General features: G+C 39.1%; 1 protein-coding gene across 4 annotated transcripts in view; it reads right to left on the bottom strand.

Moving 5' to 3' along the window:
• The window catches only part of LOC119657613, a 168,080-nt gene that overhangs the window by 36,675 nt on the left and 117,032 nt on the right, over nt 1-14,373 (bottom strand). Inside the window, exons 1-2 of one of the 4 annotated variants that reach the window (XM_038064611.1) lie at nt 4,142-4,241; nt 3,472-3,963 (exon numbers count right to left, since the gene is read on the bottom strand). In XM_038064611.1, the coding sequence (XP_037920539.1) occupies nt 3,472-3,541 (70 nt within the window). In that variant the 5' untranslated portion in view covers nt 3,542-3,963; nt 4,142-4,241. Of the gene's footprint in view, nt 1-3,471; nt 4,023-4,141; nt 4,242-14,373 lie in introns of those variants that run through there. The other 3 variants (XM_038064614.1, XM_038064613.1, XM_038064612.1) reach the window with 3 other exon arrangements.

Genomic DNA, 14,373 nt, shown 5'->3' with positions numbered 1-14,373 from the left:
TTTCAGATTGCTTATAAATATATGGTAAATATTAGCATTAATATTTTCTGGGCCCACCCCCTCCCTTCAATACCGTCTTGATTCTATCTGGCAATAAATCAATCAATTTTCTGTAGTAATTGAGTGAAATGTCGTTATTTCAGGTTTCTTTTTTCGCTGAGATTAAGTCGGGTTTTTTTTGGTTTTCGTGATTCAGATATTTTTTTAAATAGTACATCTCAACTGGAATTAAATCTTGACTATTTTCAGAAGTTACATTGCAGTGCAATGCAATGTTATCTTCTTTGCCCTGCAGCATGACGCAGAATCATCTCGGAAAATTGGATGCGCCATGCCGATGGATGGTTTCAAATAATTTCTTATTATACTTATGTAGTCATCTGCAATTGATGCCAAATTACTACAACCATAATATGAGATTCCCATCAGACCATGCAACTTTCAGGGAATTTGTTTGTGGAAACCTAACCTGCACCTAATCATTCACCTTTCGGCGAACGTATGGCACTCCATCTGGTTGGTAGAGGTCTGAGTCCAAAATTGATATTATTTTGTTAATTTTAAGTGAACAGTACGCATTTTAGAAGTAAGTGCGGCCTTTTTTTGTGGTCGTATCTACACTTCTCGACCTGATATTTATCTGGTGACATTGCGAAAGTTCACTGCTTTTTTGGTTACATATAGGAAATCGATCCTCCCGCGCCGTCCTTATTCGGTTCGCTTTATCACTTCTAGAAGCTCTCTCTAAAGGTTTACTGTCTTTATATTTGATTCTCGTCTCTTAATTTCAAAATTGCAAATACTTACTCACTAAAATGGATACACCAAAGCTACTCGCTGATGAAATGGGTAAGTTGCTCTCGAAATATACAGGGTGTGGCAGCATAACTTCCTTTTTTAAAATGCGTGCCACTCAGTTAGTTGATGTCAAAGCGGAGCGCTAGTGGTCTCGTTCAAGAGGGGATACTGTAAAGTTTTGTCCCGACACGGTTCAGTCGCCATCATGCGTTGGAATAGTGAGGAGCGTGCCTTTGCCGTTGAGGTTTACTTTTCAAGCGGATGTTCGGTTATTGCAACACAGTGTGCATTTCGGAATCGCTTTAATTTAGCCCCGTTGGCTCCCGTCCCAGACCGCAAATCAATTGTTACATGGGTTACTACGTTCAGACAAACTGCAAGTGCGACAAAAGGAAGAACTAAAGTCCCTCGGCCCGTTAGATCACTTGAGAATATTGAAGCAGTGAGAGCGTCAATGTTGCGATCGCCACGGCGTTCTGCGCGCAAACACGCATCTGCCCTTGGACTATCCGATCGTTCTGTGAGAAGAATTCTTCGTGATGATCTTCATGTTCATCCCTATAAGATGGCGATAGTGCAGGAACTTTCAGAACGTGACTTCAATTCTCGGATGAACGCGTGTGAGCTTCTTCTTGATGTCGTTCCCGAGGGTGTTATTGCTTTTTTTAGCGATGAAGCCCATTTTCATTTGTGTGGGTCGGTTAAGAAACTAAACATGCGCTACTGGGCTGACACCAACCCTCGAGAATTGCATCAAAAGCCTTTCCATTCACCCTAAGTCACAGTGTGGTGTGCAATTTTCTCAGCTGGAATTATTGGTCCCTGGTTTTTTGAGGAAAATGAGGTGAGTGAGTGACAGTGAATTCGGACCGGTATGTAAACATGCTACAGAATTTTTTTTTTACCACGGCTAGAAAATTTGGATTTAGGGGACACTTGGTTTCAACAAGACGGTGCAACAGCGCACACTTCAAGAGCATCGATGGCTGTTTTGAGGGAACACTTTCCAGAGCGCCTTATCTCAATTAGAGGCGATTTGGAATGGCCGGCACGCTCTTCCGATCTGTCCCCTTGTGATTTTTTTCTATGGGGTTTTTTAAAATCCCGTGTTTATGTGAACCATCCAAGAACCCTACAAGATTTGAAGACCAACATCCAAGAAGAAATTGCCAACATAACACCTGCTATGCTAACAAGAGTCATGACAAACGCCAGAAATCGGTTTACGCAATGTATGGAGAATGGGGGACGTCACCTAACAGATTTGATCTTCAAAACAATGTAAATAAAAACTTTAGACATGTACTTACATTATAAAAAATAAATAAATATTTTCCGATGCATACAATAGTTTTTATTGAGTTTTGAAAAAAGGAAGTTATGCTGTCGCACCCTGTATATATACATAATAAAATAAAATTGTAGTTTGGAGTAAGCTACTGGTCTATCAATATTAGACTTAACTACAAATAGAAGACAATATTTAACCTCCTGCTCACTAGTTAACTTCTGCATTTTCACAGTGTAACACTCCAGTTACTACTGAAAATCATTTCACGCATATGTCCTCCCAAATGCTTTTCAATTTCAATAACGGAATTTCTAAACACATCCAGCTTCACAGTAGTGATCTTACAAAGCTGCAATATTCGACTGTTTTCAAATCGAATTTGCTACAGGGCTCCATTTTATCTGGCCACAACTTTATAATAACACCAAAGGAAACAAGTCGGGAAACCAGAAGCTGGACGCTACAGGTATGAAAGGTTGCAAAATTTCTTTCTAGGATGAACTTAAAGAGGGTTTGAAGTCAGTTATTAAAAATTCTGGTTATATACCATTATTAGCTTTATTCGAACAGATGTCGGTATGGAGGATATTTCAAAGCGTATAGTGGCAGCTTGTGATTTTTTTCAGATTTTTCTGTTTAGTAGATTCTGCGAATGGGTCCATGAAAGAAATGACTACTTTTCAGCCCCCGTGCTTCCCCTTTTGCATTAAATGTTAAAACTGAAAGTATTGAAAAGTAATAATCAAGACCAACTTGAAACCACACATGACTTTATTCGGTGCAAAAAACTTACACCCTCTTTTACATGTATGAAGACCGCCCTCCCTAACGTGATCGCTGCATGCGAGTTCACAGTTCCTACGTTTCCACCAAGTACAACCCTTTCTGAGAAAAGTGCGTGTGATAAACAGACAGACAGACAGGTGGACTGACAAACAGGCGGACAGACATACATTAAAAAGATTGTAATAAAGTTTTGTGTAAAATAAACGTAGAAATACTATCGAGGGAGCGAGTGAAGACTTGCCTTATTTGCTTCATTCGGGGGAAACGACCAATTTTAAGTTCATGTTCAACTTACAATCGGCCTGCTCAGAGCACTGGAAAACAAAAGGGGTTGCTAATGTTCTTACAATAACAGAAGTGAACACTTCTATTTCCACAACAATGTATCATAACGTTTATTTCCGCGAGTAAAATTGTAGATTTCTGATAATGTTAGAGTTAATTCGATTCCTGTGGGAGCACTTAATCCTGGCAATGCGGCAGTAAAAGAACTGCGTACCATCATATCGTTGGTAGGAACATACAACGGCTTTGTTTTGCTTCAGTAGTAAATTAGCGCATTATAATGCTGAATGGATAAAATGAAGCTAGCTTACCAGCACCTAACGTAGATATCGTATACGAAACGCATAACAGCAAAACCGGTGAGCTGATGAAGTAATACATTTTCCGGCAGGCAGCTGGCGATTGTGAAACTCCACTTCCAGTTATTTCCACTCGAGTTCGTCACTTCAGGCACTTTTCCTCCGTCCAATTCACTCTGTCACATAATATGTGTGCATACACCCGCAAATATGCAATATTACATGACACTTTTCACACAAAGCACATTCAATTGCGACAATAATCACATTAATAAAATAACGAACAAACACTCAAATTCGCTCAATCTCACTTTCGTTGCATGGTTTTGTAATCGGAGGCCCTTTAGCAAGATTGGCTGCGCGTTTCATTCGCACGTTACACTTTGTGGGCTCCTCCGCGGGTTATTGGCAATTTCAAAGGATAACAACGAACCGGATTTTGCGAGGGTAGATATTACAGCAGTCGATTCCGGTGCAACGGTGCATCTCGAATCCACTTTTCACCTGCAATTGAAACAGATACAAACGTTATAAAATTGGTCATGCAAACAGAACTGGAAGCCACTCTCCGAACTACTGAATGGAAGTTGGCTGAAGCAGACATCGTGCTGCGAGTATTGTAATTGGAAATTGAACCAAAACAGAAAAATGTGGAGTGCGGAGAGGCAATGCAATGATTTACCCATTTTCCATGCAGACTAGTGTAAATGTCGAAAAAGTTATTTCTACTTTCACATTACGAGAAGCAGTAACGAACTGCAGACCGCGAGAGCTGACTAATAGGCAATGGGTAAGTTTGGCTAACACACCGCGCTAGTAGGTGATGATTTCTGAATAGCATAGTAGGGGCTTGCAAACTTCGACAAATGTGTGGAGTAGCACAGAGCCGACTAGCAATAGCAGAGATAAATTTGAGATATCTGCAGCAACAAAATAGTGTGTCAAGTAAACCATTTCTATCTTCTTTGGATTTTAAGATTCCCGTTAGCTTAGGTTAGAATTTGACTTCTCAGTTATTGTTGAGACTCAGGGCAGCCTCCTCATTCTAGCAATTCTAATTTTCTGTTGGCCACTTCTACAGCATTTTTACCGTCTTCAAAATCTCTCTTAGCTCGGGGCACATATTCGGGAATCACTGGCCAAAGCTACTGATATTACGTCCGTTGCACGGTGGCGTATGCTTTCACTGACCGTACAGAGTAGTAAACGACTTCAGCAGAAATCGCCATTAGAACAAAAAAACTTGTTGCAAAGCAGATAATAGCAAATATGCTTGGTTGCAATTAGAAAGGAAGTGGTGTCTCGTCAATGATGCACCACCCGTGGCATAAGGTGGGGTGGATACCACTACCAATAATGTCAGACGTTGCTGCAAATCTTTAGGTCGCTTTGAATGTTATGTTCGACTATTATGTATCATTATCTAGTGTTCGATGGTCCGCTACTTTCGATAATATGTGATGCAATCCAAATTCGTCATGCTTGATAATTATTAAAGCGGGTAGACTTCGCAAGTGAATGCATTTTTTTGTCGAGGTTAGCAACGGGAAGTACATTTGCTCGTGTGATTCAAAATCTTGAGGTATTGGGAATTCTCGAGCCCGGAAACCGGAAGATTGCCGCTTCATGTATGAAAGATTTTGTATTTGCTTCTTTGGATGCATGGTAGATCCGTTTGTACGTACTTGAAAATTCAGTTATGTATTGTTTCAAGCTTCTTTTAGGTAATTAATTCGTTCTGGAGAGTACTCTATGGATAATAGTCTGCTTGGGTAAGTAACTTCTTAATGAGAAGTAAGCTCTGTGTATTTATCAAGTATGTAGAAAGAAATTCACTTGATCTGTGCTATCTTTGTGCTATTCACTTTAACGTGATATAGTAGAACCCACTTAAATGAAACACGCATAAATGCAAATTCTCTGTAAATGCACGCACTCTTTGGGCGTATGCCTTTCCCTTCAAATTTGTTATAGAACCTTGTTGAAAATTGTAATACGTATAAATCTTATAAGTAAAAATCAATTGTTGTTCGTTAGTCTCGCTAAAACTCGAGAACGGCTGAACGGATTTATCTTATCTTGGTTTTGAAAAATTCGAATAATTGCCGGTAAAACCCTAAAACAGCACTTTTCTTCTTCCCATATAAACGTTTTTTTCTAAATAAAATTTAGAGCCAATTTGAACTTTATTGATATTCAATAAAGTTCAATCACTCACTATGTTCATCGGACCTCATATTATAACCAAGTGACAATCTTTTATTTCTAAAACAAGTCGGAATACCCGAAGCTCGTGCTTCGTTTTGTGTTCATCTTATCTAAGAAATTTCAACGCACATTTTTCTATCCGTATACAGCTACAAAACTACGAGACATACGTACATATTACAGCCGTAGATGTTACGCTCACCCTAAACAAACAAACTGCCTATTTCCGAATACTGTACACTTATAGGCACGTATATAAATTGATCGTACCCATATTTCCGATTTACTTCTTATATCTATCTGAATTAGGCTCTACCCGAAAAGTTCATTAGCGCGCATATACTATATACCTACATATACACATGTCTCGTTGGAATAATTGATATTCATATACAAATGATTAAAGAACTAAAACAAAATAATTCTTTTCCACCCAATTCATACGAACTTACTTCGTATGGTATTGACGAATTGATATGTGATGATGACGTCATCAGGTTGTAGAGTGCACGAAATTCACAAAAAATTGTAAAGTTTTACCTCCTATAACTTTGTTAATAATGGTTGGATTTTCCTCAAACTTGACCAAATTGTGCATTATATTCTTCATTATACCCATGCAAAATTTTGTACTTCTGGGACGAACATAAGGGGGGTGCCGGGTAAATTTCTAAAATGTGGAAATATACTATTATTAACTTTATTTGTGCAGATATCGGAACCGGATATATTTTGAGGCCTAGATTTCGTAGGGATGTACTATTGAGATTTTTTTCAGATTTTTCGGTTGGATAGGTTCTGAGAACGAGACGTGTTACACTTTTTGGGGGTCATATTTTGAGCCCTCACTCCCCTATGTTTCACCCAATATTAAATATTGAACCAGTTTCGAAAAGTACTAATTGAGACCTTTCATTTGATACCCCACATGGCCACATGTTATGAAAAAAAATTTTGCACCCCCCTTTCACATGTAGGGGGAGCCCCCCTTAAACTTAACACAAAATGGCGGCAGTTGCTGCATGTAAAGGGAACGGCAGATCACATACTCCCACCAATTTTCGTGACAATCGGTTCAGCCGTTTCCGAATAAATCGGCTGTGACAGACAGACAGACAGACAGACAGACGGACAGACAGACAGACAGACAGACAGGCAGACAGGCAGACAGACAGACAGACGGACAGACAGACATCGAATCGATTCTAATAAGGTTTTGTTTCACACAAAACCTTAAAAACAAAACACATCAAATGTTTGATGTTGTATTGGAAAATAGAATTTCTGCTTTTAGTATTTTTGTTTCTCACCGTTTAAACCTTCTCTGGATTTCCATCAATATTTCAAGACCAAACTAGACTACCTAGACCTAGACTAGATATTAAGTTTTGTTACAAATTAAATTTCTGAATGCAACGATAATATTTGACAACCAACTAATATGTCAATCCATCCTCTTGCACTTTACGAAAGAAGTATTACGATATTCTGTTACGATATCTATGAGTGCGCGAGAACCTTCTTTACTTTGGTGATCCTTTGTGATAGTGACATTCCAGTAAATGTGCTCTTTTTTTGATATTTTGCGATTGTAACACTTTACTGCTAAGTGAGCGAAAAATTTTCTCACTTTGATTATTTACAATTTACGATGCCGAGGAGAAGACGACCTGACTTAGGTCGTCGCAGTCAATCAAATGTGTGAAGAGCTACCTCACGTGCTAATCGCACTGATGACCAGAGAGAGACAGTTGCGACATTGCGTTATTTAGTGAGTGATAATGAAGTAGATAGGCTTAGAATGCAACGAGTTCGTGCACATCAAACACAACAACGGCAATCACGGCATAATGAAATTGATCGAATCCGCAGACCAAGATCCTACAGTTGTCATGATGTTGCGTAACATTAATCAACCTCGATTGTGCAATAGAACAAGACTGGTTGTGAAAAAGCTGATGAATAACGTTATTGACGCAACAATCATAAAAGGAAAATACAAAGGAGAGGATGTCTTGATCCCGCGGATACCGATGATTTCAACGGATTTACCATTCGATTTTAAACGGTTACAATTTCCACTACGTCTGGCCTTTGCGATGACCATAAATAAATCGCAAGGACAGTCGTTAGAAGTTTGCGGAATCAACTTGGGAGTTTCCCTGTTTCGCGCATGGATAATTATACGTCGCGTGTTCGCGTGCCGGAAAACCGTCTTCTTTGTTTATTTACACACCACAAAACAAAAAAAAAATATAGTTTATGGGAAAGCTTTAAATTGATTAACAAATTGTGTCCTAGCAGTGTGTGTCTGTCATTATCAAATTTAAACCTTATAAATAGCCTGTATTTCAGGAAAACTCTATTTTGTAATTAAGCAACATAATGTGTCGAAAATAATAATAAAACTTAATGCTTCATTCACAATATGCTTTTTATTAAATACGGATTCGTTTTGTTTTAAAATTATTTTATACAAAAGTTTAGGTCTTTTATTTATCGATTGAAGCAGTACGAAGTCTGCCGGGTCAGCTAGTACAAGATATTTATAAGCGCAAAGAAATTTTAGGCTAATTAAAGGCATGGCGTATTTAGATACGGTTAAATGCAAACTCAAGTTCTTTAAGGGGGTCATCCCGTGTGTCGGGTTGGAGAAATCGATTTTTTTTGCATGAATTGTATCTATATGTAGTGGAGAATATGCGGGCAAAGGGATTTTCCGATATTTCGAGTCGTTCAGAAATTACAGTGTTAAACAGGTAAGGAGTTTGCAGCCGCGGCTAGAGTACTCGATGAGAAAGAGCATCGAATCTTTTTTTACCTGTTAGTTTTTTACCTGAGCCTTATAAATTCGAACACAGGTATAAATATAAAAAGATGGAAAACCAATCAATTGTCTAAACTTATTTACTGTTTGGAATAAAAAGGATAATCCAGTCTAGAGTGAGCACTAAAAGGCTTTCACGCTATACTCAGTTATATTTTGTTGTAAGTATTGTGCTGTTTGTGTGTTCAGTGATTTTTTTAAATGGATCGTTCGAAGGGAGATTGCTTTAACGTTCAACGTCATGCTCGCACTAAAAAACGAGTATTTCATGGGAAGCGATACTTATCAGAAAAGAAAAAGGACTTCGCATCAACATCAGCAAAGAAACTTTTAGCAAGCATGAACATGGATGTACCAATTACGACAAGTTTTGTATATTGTATATTGGATTTTGGTGGAGTTTTCTCCGGTATTTCTGCAAATTTCTGCTATTCGTCGACACGCAAATTCGATGGAGGGAATGAAGCAAGAAATTTGGGCAACTTTCTTCTATAAAGGTTCTACAGACGAAAATCCTCAGCATCAAAATTATCCAGCAGGCGAGGACAGTTGGTACAAATGGCGCAAAGCGGAAGCCAAAGGAGAGCTGGATAGTTTCCACCACGAGAAGGTACCTTTGACTGAAGAATTTCAAACAGTCATCAAACCAATCTACGAAGATTTGTCACGAGATGATCTCTTGAACAGATGTTTAGGTGCAGAGACCCAGAATAACAATGAGTCGTTAAATGCATTGATCTGGACTTTCGCTCGTAAACACCTTCATTCTGGGGCCAAGGTCGTACAAATAGCCACTTTTCTGGCTGTAATTATTTTCAATGAAGGATTCAATGGCATTCTCAAAATCCTATTGACAATGGGATGTCAAATTGGTCATATATGTCAGGTTTATGCCGACCGCCATAATGAAGCGCGAATTTGGCGGCCCGGACGACGACTGACTGATCTCGCTAAAAGAGCCAGAATTGAAACCAGAGAGCAACAATCGGTCTTACAAGACTTTTTTGAAGAAACGGAAGTTGCTTTCTATGGACCAGGTATAGCCGATTAATGGTGAGTGAAAATTTTACTGTTAATATCACACACACACATTTAAATTTTCAAATGCGTTTTTCTCGAAATTGCATCTTGAAAATCGGCTGCCACTATAGCTCAAAATCTATCCAACCAAATTCGTTGAAATTTTCACGACTTCTTTAATGCGTATTTCTATGGTCCGCAAACTAGGATAATTGCAATCGGACGGGCCATTTTTTTTAGCCGTAAAAAAACACCAAAATCCAAAAAATTAAGTTTAAAAGCCTACCAAAAATTTACCTTTTAATATTTTCTAATTATCCTAGTTTGCAGACCGTGGAATATTGTCCACATTAAAATGCCGTTTAGTTTTTTTTCCTCGGATGAACACAACGCCCTCCAGCGTAGCAGCAGAAAAACACCTTTTTTTTGGAGATGGGTGTATAAATTGACACGTATTCCGAAAACTACCCACGATATCAAGCTGAAAAATTTATCCCATATACTAGAGGTATCAGTAAACATATGGTGAAAAAATCACGTTTCCATCTTTATTCAGTCCTCCAAAATAATTTTTCAAAGAAAGGCAAAAAAAAACGGCCTTCACACGAGATGACCCCCTTAAGTAGGAACCCAAAAAGTACTGCTTTTTGACATTTATCCTTTTTTGAAAATGAAGACAAAACATAACAAATCACTTTAATATATATTTACGACAATATTAAAAAGTACAAAAAAATTATATTATAACTTTGAAAATTGAAAAATAAAAAAGTTATTTAGGGTGATTGGCGTGCACCATCTCGGTCGCATTTTTTTTCTGAAGTCACAAATTGGAACATTTTTCTTTAAATAAGAGTCAAGAAACCAGGATCCCCGCGAAACCCGAAAATTACCCCGGTTCTTTAAAAAACTTGAATTTTTACAAAATTTTTGTGATTATTTGTGCGTTAAAAATGGTCTAAAAAAGTAGTTTTCTTATACCTTTAATGCTATGTTGAGCAAATCTGTTCACTAGTTTTTTAGTAGTCATGCCAATTCGAAAACAAGTCGGGAAACCGGAAGCTTGGCACTTCAGGTATAAAAGGTTTTGTGTTTCCCTATGTGAGGAGCATAACGTAGTTCTCCATTGGCTTATAGCATTGACCCGAGATATTTAAATCGCTCAGTTCTGGGCAGGTTACCGCCATTGCCAGAACTCAACGATTTAAATATCTGGAGGGGCAGATTACTGCCATTGCCAGAACTCATCGATTTAAATATCTCGAGTCAATGCTATCTGCCAATGGAGAACTGCGTAATGAAATTGTTTCACACATTATCGCAACCTGGATGAAGTGGCATTCCCCAACTGGTGTTCTTTGTGATCGACATATCAGCGCACGTCCCAAATCTAAAATTTACTGCAATGTCGTCCGTCTGCCGCTCTCTATAGTTCTGAGTGTTGGCGACTATAAAGGACAATGAACGGCGTCTTGCGGTAATGGGGTCGAAGATGTTGCATTACACTGGTGGCGTGACACGTTTTGATCACGAGAGAGAATATACGAGATCGATATGGGTTTGCACCGATCGTGGAAAAACTGCAAGAGAGGCGTTTTCGATGGTGTGGTCACGTAATTCACGCCAATGAGAATTCAACAATCAGTATTGGTCAGAACATCGAAGTCAATGGTAAGCAACCAAAAAGCCGGCCAAAACAATGGTCGCATGATACACTGGATGGGGATTTGAAGGTCTCGCGATTATATCCTGATCAGGCATTTCATAAAATAAAATGACGAAACCGATCACGACGAGCCGAACCCGCTTGTGAACTGAAGGCTGAAGAAAAAGAAGATGTGAGGAGCCATGTGCCTGATAGTTCCGTGTCACATAGTTAAAAATTCTATTGGCCTCTACTTTTTAGGAAGTAATTTAAATAAATCATTTGATGGAAAGCACTGTATTGAAATAGTCAACCTCATACGGTTCACACTCTGAGTTTAATATTATTAGCAAATGCCAAGAATTTAACCAACATGAAATATAAATAACCAACATCAAATATAAAAAAAGGGCTAGGGAGAATTAGATTCTTCTTGAATGGAATTTTAATATTTCATTCGAATGTCAATTATTCTCGTTAATTATGACGTCAACGTCTTATTTGTATGGCTTAGAATGCTGTTAATTAGCATGAAATTGATAAGCTTGAACTGCTATAACTTTCCCACTAATAGTTGGATTTTCATAAAACTTGGCATGTGTATGCACGAGGCTATCCTCTATGTCGGTGCAATTTAGTACACTTAGGATGAACTTAAGGGGAGTCAATTTCTAAAAGTTGATAATATACTTTTAGTAAGTTTTTTGAGCAGATACCGGAATGGGACATCTCTCGAAGATTAGATTTCACATAAGTATTTTACACAAAATCTTAAAAAGGGCTGCAGATAAGTAGATTCTTCATAAATGCGACTTTAATATTTCACGCGAATGTCAATTATTCCGGGTAATTATGACGTCAGCATCTGATTTGCATGGCTTTGGAAGCAGTAAATTCGCGCGAAATTGCTAAGTTTGAACTGCTATAACTTTGGCGTTAATTGCCAGATTTTGACGAAATTTAGCATGTATATATGAAATATTGTTCTCTATGCTGGTACAAAATTCAGAAGTCCTCAGATGAATTTTTGTTTGTTTGTTTTACAAACAAAACCTTAAAAAATGGTCTCGAGGAAAATTCGTTTAAAATTTACTGCCAAGGCGAAGTCGGCTCGGTGCGGGCTGCTTCCAGGTGGTATAGCTTGTACAGTTTTGAGAATTGGCTTTTGAAACTTTGACACAATATTGTAAGGCGACATACCTATCGACTGAAAAATAAAGAAAACTCAATTTTTGGCAGCACCTAAAGAGACTTCCCTCTTAAACAAACTTAAAACTGACCGCCAAGCTGTATTACCAGTGGAATCCCGACATTTCGTATTTCCTCCTAATTCATACAATTTGCAGTCCCCACGATACTGACATAAAAACAATGCACTTGGACCCATCCGCAATTTGTATTTTATTTTACGCTCGAGGTCACATGAAACGTTTTGTAATTCGTATTTCCAGTTTAAAAACCCCGCTAATTCCTACTATTTTCAAAAAGTGCGAGAGGACAATGAGAGGTGCAAGATTAATGTTGTCAGAGAAACCACATAATTACCAGAGAGAGAGGGGAGTTTTTATGATTTTAACTGATTTACATGTGATTTGTTAGATTTTCCTTCCTTCCTACAATTTAGTCTTGTTTTTGTTACCATTGTGATATATTGCAAAGGCTCTGAAAAATTAGCCTATTAAAAAAACCAACAAACTATTAACGACGTGGCCAGTGACTCCAAGCAAGTTAACACATCCAAACATTTTAACATGACTTTATTTGGTGAAAAAAATGTACATCCCCCTTTTGCATGTATGGAGATCCCCCCTCAAATTCGACGTAAAGAGATGTAACTCACCGTATGCGTGAGCGTTCACAGTTCCCACCTTTCCACTAAATTTGGTGTCAATCACTATAACTGTCTCCGAGAAAAATGCGTGTGACTCCTGCGCGGATTTGCCAGATCTCCCATCAGGTGCGTCCCTTTGTGTGGATAAGGGAATGCGCGGCGGATGCGTAGGAATATGCACATATACGCATTTGGAGGTGTGCGTGCATGGGCATGTCTATGCACAGCTCGGGTAGGTGGGAGAAAAATACCCACTCGAGGCCAAAAATGGCTATGGGAAGGACACCCAGAAAAAGAAACCAACATGGAAGATGAAAGGGGAGAAAAATTTACGGTGCAGGGTCTCGAAACCCCAGTACCGGCGGTGTTTGGGAATGTTCAAGCAGGCTCCCGGTCGCCGATATCCGTCGACTGCAATGTTTCGGTGGTGGATTACTTGGACACCGTTGCATCGAATGCTACAAGTAGCCTCGAGAAAGAGGCATTTAAAAGGAGTACATCACTCCCGAGAACGCCTGTTCAAAAAATATGCAAAGATTCCCCAAAAACTGGTCATTCATTAGCCCATAGTGGGGAGACTACATCTGGTCGGAACATGCGCAGGACTTAGTGTTTGATTCATTTAGGAGAAGTTGGACGATCCCGCGATCTCCTTCGAAATCAACGTTGATGAAGGAAGGAAATCCCTTGTGGACGGGACAAAGGCTGAAGAAAAAGAAGAAAAAGGAAGGAAATGAGGGAAGCTCCCAGAAGGCTAATAAATACGGAAGTGCCTAGTGGGAAAAACGGACAGAGGAGCAGTGTCCTTCTCGTAGTGCCACGGACGAAAAACAAGCCTCGAAGAAATCAAGCGTCACTCAGGCAACACAAGTGACATCCCCTCAAAATCCAGAGGGCGGAAGTTTGAAAAGAGGATCCTCGCAGGACGCGCTTTCACCGGCAAAAGAGAAGGCAAACAAAGTTAATAAAATCGTGGCAACTGTGGCGCCGCTCCAATCGATCCAAGGGAGGCATAGCCCCCAAAAAATTATATGACTTATGCCGATATCTTCAGGAAGGTCAAAATCGATCCTGAGCTGATGGACCTTGCAGAAAACCTTAGACGAATCAGATCTTCCCAAAAGAGAGATTTGATGCTGGATCTGAAGAAGTCTTCGGGCAAAACGGTTGAACATTTCCTCGGCAATGAGGAGAAGTTTTTAGGAGAAAGAGCACACGGACGGACCAAAAAGCGGAAGATTGTTATGCAGTGTAAGGACATTGATGAAATCACGACCAAGGAGGATTATCCGCGATGTCTTAGAAAAGCAGTTCGGATCACTTGGCTTGCAGAGGACTGAGGAAGGCATACGGAGGCACGCAAACGGTAACTATAAGCTTACC

This window comes from Hermetia illucens, chromosome 5 (genome assembly GCF_905115235.1).
Source record: "Hermetia illucens chromosome 5, iHerIll2.2.curated.20191125, whole genome shotgun sequence".
Classification (NCBI taxonomy): Eukaryota; Metazoa; Arthropoda; class Insecta; order Diptera; family Stratiomyidae; genus Hermetia; species Hermetia illucens.
Note: the sequence above shows the minus strand (reverse complement) of the source record. Positions and strands in the feature narration are given on the sequence as shown.